This window comes from Eupeodes corollae, chromosome 3 (assembly GCF_945859685.1).
Source record: "Eupeodes corollae chromosome 3, idEupCoro1.1, whole genome shotgun sequence".
Classification (NCBI taxonomy): domain Eukaryota; kingdom Metazoa; phylum Arthropoda; class Insecta; order Diptera; family Syrphidae; genus Eupeodes; species Eupeodes corollae.
Genome location: NC_079149.1, coordinates 8,833,477 through 8,837,878, shown reverse-complemented (window position 1 = coordinate 8,837,878; position 4,402 = coordinate 8,833,477). Strand labels below are relative to the sequence as shown.

Genomic DNA, 4,402 nt, shown 5'->3' with positions numbered 1-4,402 from the left:
TCCTAATTATGTCTTATGATCACAACAAATGTATCTCTTCTTCAACCATCGTTATCTACCTTACATCATTTTGACGGTATCTATAGATTTAGATAATAAAAGATCAGAGATTATTATACTAAGATATGAATGAGAATGGAATATATATGTAAGCGGCGCGGTAGCGGCAGCCGGCGGTGATCAATAATCATGGACTGTATATATAAAGTTCAGTATTCGTTTAACCTAATAAATAGTTTTTTGATTACTTAACAAATGTGGTTGTGTTTTTCAAGCAAGTTAAAAGTTTTTCAAATTTTTTTTTGAAGTCGATTCGTAGTAAGAACATACCGCTGACTCAAAAACGATCCTATACTTTTTTCGTAAGTATTGTGGGTAGCTTGATTTGATTAAGATAATTGTTTTCATATTTTGTGTCAAAGAACCCAGGGAAACAACATGATAAGTCCATTTTTCAAATATGGAACTCATGATGAAGTCTCTAGCTACAACCTATTTATTTGAGTTTACAGTATCTTAGTATCAATGTTTCTAGATACAGTAGACTCCTTCATGTTCTTGAGTAAGAATAAATGTTTAAAAAAAACCAGTGCAGACAATAATTGAAGTGTAAATTGTTTTTGTCGTGATAATCGGGACGTTAGTTTTATTTTTTTTAGGATTTTATTTTTGGTATAATTTATATTGGTATAATTTTTTTTTGTAAGAAACTGTGAAGCAAAGTATTTAAATTTTGCCAAAATTGTATGTCAATACTTTGTAAAAGATAAGTAAGTGTTAAAAATTTTGAATAAGAGAGAATGAACTGTATTTTGAAAATTTATTGTTATTACCCAATTTAATATAAATTAATTCAAAATGAGATTATGCTTATAAAGATTGAAAAAAAAAATATTGATTTATGTGATAAGTTAGTTAGTTTTTTTTAACCTTATCTGAGATTCATAAAGTATATTGACTTCTTGACGTACTACCTAAAAGTTTACCAAGTTCATTTTATGAAAAGTTTACGTACTTTAAAAATATGTTTTTATTTCAAACCCATTCATAAAACAATTAGTGTTATTTTTAATCGAAAAGAATCTGATAAAGGTAGTTTTATTAGAGATTAACATTTTTTTGTGCCCAAAAATTGGTTTGTGTGACGAAATAAACAAAATATATAAATAGAATATAAAATAGGGGGACCCTTCAATTTATGTATAAAATATAATAAAATACCTTTTTTTCTAGTTTGAATAATATTTGACGAGTAAAAATGTTAAAAAATATTGATTTTTTTTTCAAAATTCGATATCTCAAAAATCGTTCAACAAACATTTAATTTAAAAAATCAATTTATTGGTTTTTGAACACAAATTTAGTAAATTATGTTTTTGTTTTTACAAATTAAATGTCATTTAAATTAATGCATATATGCATATTTTAAAATCTTAATAAAGAGTTGTTAAGCAGACTCTTTTGTTGATATACCTGCATCTACCAGATACCTATTGAATTTTACAAATAACCTTAATGAAATTTCCATCAACAACATAAATTAAATAAAATATTTATGTACGGTTTTCCTTGTCACCAAATAATACATCATTAAATTAATTGACATTGAACAACCTGTATTTATATTAGTTATATTATTTTTTTCTTTCTACTCAAAATTTCTTATCATCATAAATGTTATGCCTACATCTAATTTTTCGAAATTTATTATTTTATAGGAAAGTCACAAAACTATAATGAGTAAGATAAACAAAAATAATTGTATTAAATGTTCTCTTTATTCGTGTTAGGTATCAGTTTCATCAGTTTAAGTAGATTTGCTGTGCTATTAAGACCTTTCGTATAAATTATGGAACTTTCCATTAAATTGACATTCGGCTTGATATGTATCGCTTGTGTTTTAAGTTCCTCGAATTCAGCAAGAATTCTCGGCCTCTTCCCAACACACTCTCGAAGTCATCTGATAATTCATAGTGCAATAGCAGAAGCATTAGCTGAACGTGGTCATAATGTCACCGTTGTATCTACACACAAACCGTTAAAAAAGAATCTTCCCTATCGTTATATCTATTTGGAAGTGCCGCCAATATCAGCGGAGATTTTTTCAGAGGCTGTCAATAAACAACCGTCGTTTTTTAGAGTCATTACCAATTTTATAAGTGCACTTTCGGAGATTTCGAACTCAAGTTTGCATCATCCCCAAATGCAAAAGTTGATGGACGAAGAATCTTTTGACTTGGTTCTGCATGGATATTTTCTAAATGATTTTATGTTTGGAGTAGCAGCACATTTTAAGTGTCCCATTATTCTGTCGTTTACAATAAGGGCTTTTCCTAATGTTAATGATTTTGTGGGAAATCCTCAGGAATTCGCATATGTACCAACTTTGGCGACTAGTGTGAAACAATCAAATGGATTTTTGGATAGAGTTTCGAATTTTGTTCATAATGTTGTGTTGAGGGAGTTGGCTTATCGGCCATACTTATGGTGGACCCAGGAGATGTATTACAGGTAAGACTTATCAAACATTGTCTATGAAACTTTCAACATTAATTCTTTTGCTTTTGTTGTTTAAGGGCCAACTTTCCATCAGATCGCTATCCATCGTTAGACACCATGATGAAGAATGTGTCTCTTGTTTTTACAGCCAGTCATTTCAGTCAAGGTCCAATTCGTCCAAATGTTCCGGCCTTAGTGGAAATTGGTGGCATTCATATCAAAGAAAAGCCTGATCCTCTACCTGAGGTAAGTCCGTCAACAAGAAAATATGTTTATCACTTTTAACACAAATTTAATTTCCCATAAGGACATCAAATCAATCCTAGATAACTCAACTCAAAATGGCGCTATTTACTTCAGCCTTGGGACAAATATCTATAAAAGCCACCTGGACGAAACGAAACTCAAGGCCATATTCAAAGCTCTCTCGAAACTTCCCCATACAGTTTTATGCAAATGGAGTGACCCAGAATTGCCTCTCGAATCTCCAAATATAATTTACAAAAACTGGCTACCTCAAGATGATGTTTTGAATCATCCTAACGTTAAGCTTTTTGTCACACATGGTGGTTTGGGTGGCATTGCTGAGGCACAATTTCATGGCGTACCGATGGTGGGGATACCACTTTTGAATGATCAACATATGAATATGGAAAATGTCAAAAATGCTGGTTTTGGTCTAAGTCTTGACTATGCAACTCTATCGGAGAAGATTGTGAACGATGCAATCGAAGAAGTTCTCACAAATCAAACTTACAGGAATAATGTAAGACAATTTGCTAGACTTTATAGAGATCGACCAATGACTGCTAAACAAACTGCTGTCTATTGGGTGGAGTATGTACTGAGGCATCGTGGAGCTCCTCATATGCAAAGTCCTGCAGTACACCTGAACCATTTCCAGCTTTTGTCTCTGGATGTTATTGGATTTTTATTGGCGATTGTTTTTGTTATTTTTAAGGTCACAAAAATGGCATATTTACTGCTTAAGAGATTATTGTGTAGAAATAAAGTGAAGAAGGAATAAATCAAGGAATTTATACAAAGCGTACAAATTTGTTTATAAATATGTTTTGGACAAGTTTTTTTTGAAATGTAAGAAAAAAATTGATTTTTATATACGAGTACCTATTCTTATTTCAACTTAATTATTCGAATACAAGCGACAACGTGGAAGCAACAGCTTTCATCGAAATTAAAAGATTCTATCTCGAAGTCTTAACCCTACATTCATACATTTTGAAAGATCCAAAACTGAAAATTATTGTATAGGTTTTTGAAATGCAAAGCCAATCATTTCTCGTTAAAAATTAAAGAAATCAGAGTGATCTTCTTCTAATTGAAAATGTGTTCAAGTAATATAGTAGAAAACTTCGTTCTTTTTGATTCTCATTCATTGGTGCCACAATTTTCATAAAAACGAAATCCATAAAGTGCTGTTCATTTAGTATTGCATATTTTTATTTAAGGATTTTGTGATCCCTAATTTTGTGCATCTGGATATTCCGAGACTAAACTCTGTGATAAAGGATTTCTGCAAACAAAATAAGTCAATAATAATAACTATATTTATGTTCATTTAATGTTAAAAAATGTTCATTTTAGTGAATACACGATCAAAACTTTCAAAATCATTCCTCATTTATTATTTAACACAAAAGTAATTAAATCAATTTTGGTGTTCTGGGTAATTACTAACGGGATTACTATTTTTGAATATCCCACATATAAAGTTTTAATGTCTTAGACGATTTTGTTTAGTCTATTGTTTATTTGTTTTACTCTGACTAAATAAGATTCTTTCACAAAATTTAAGAAATATGTTTGACTATTTCCAGAAAGATATTATGTAATAAAGTGAATTGTTTCTTAAATTAGATATGGTAGAGGATGGCTAAAGGGA

The 4,402-nt window shown here is 30.3% G+C and overlaps 1 protein-coding gene across 1 annotated transcript; it reads left to right on the top strand.

Annotated features, from left to right (window-relative positions):
* The first annotated feature begins 274 nt into the window (after positions 1 to 274).
* On the top strand, positions 275 to 3,554 carry LOC129951644 (UDP-glycosyltransferase UGT5-like). Its single transcript, XM_056063891.1, has 4 exons — positions 275 to 362; positions 1,791 to 2,511; positions 2,577 to 2,745; positions 2,807 to 3,554. The coding sequence occupies exons 2-4, from the start codon at positions 1,850 to 1,852 to the stop codon at positions 3,524 to 3,526; spliced, it is 1,551 nt and encodes a 516-aa protein (XP_055919866.1). The 5' UTR covers positions 275 to 362; positions 1,791 to 1,849; the 3' UTR covers positions 3,527 to 3,554.
* Positions 3,555 to 4,402: the final 848 nt, after the last annotated feature.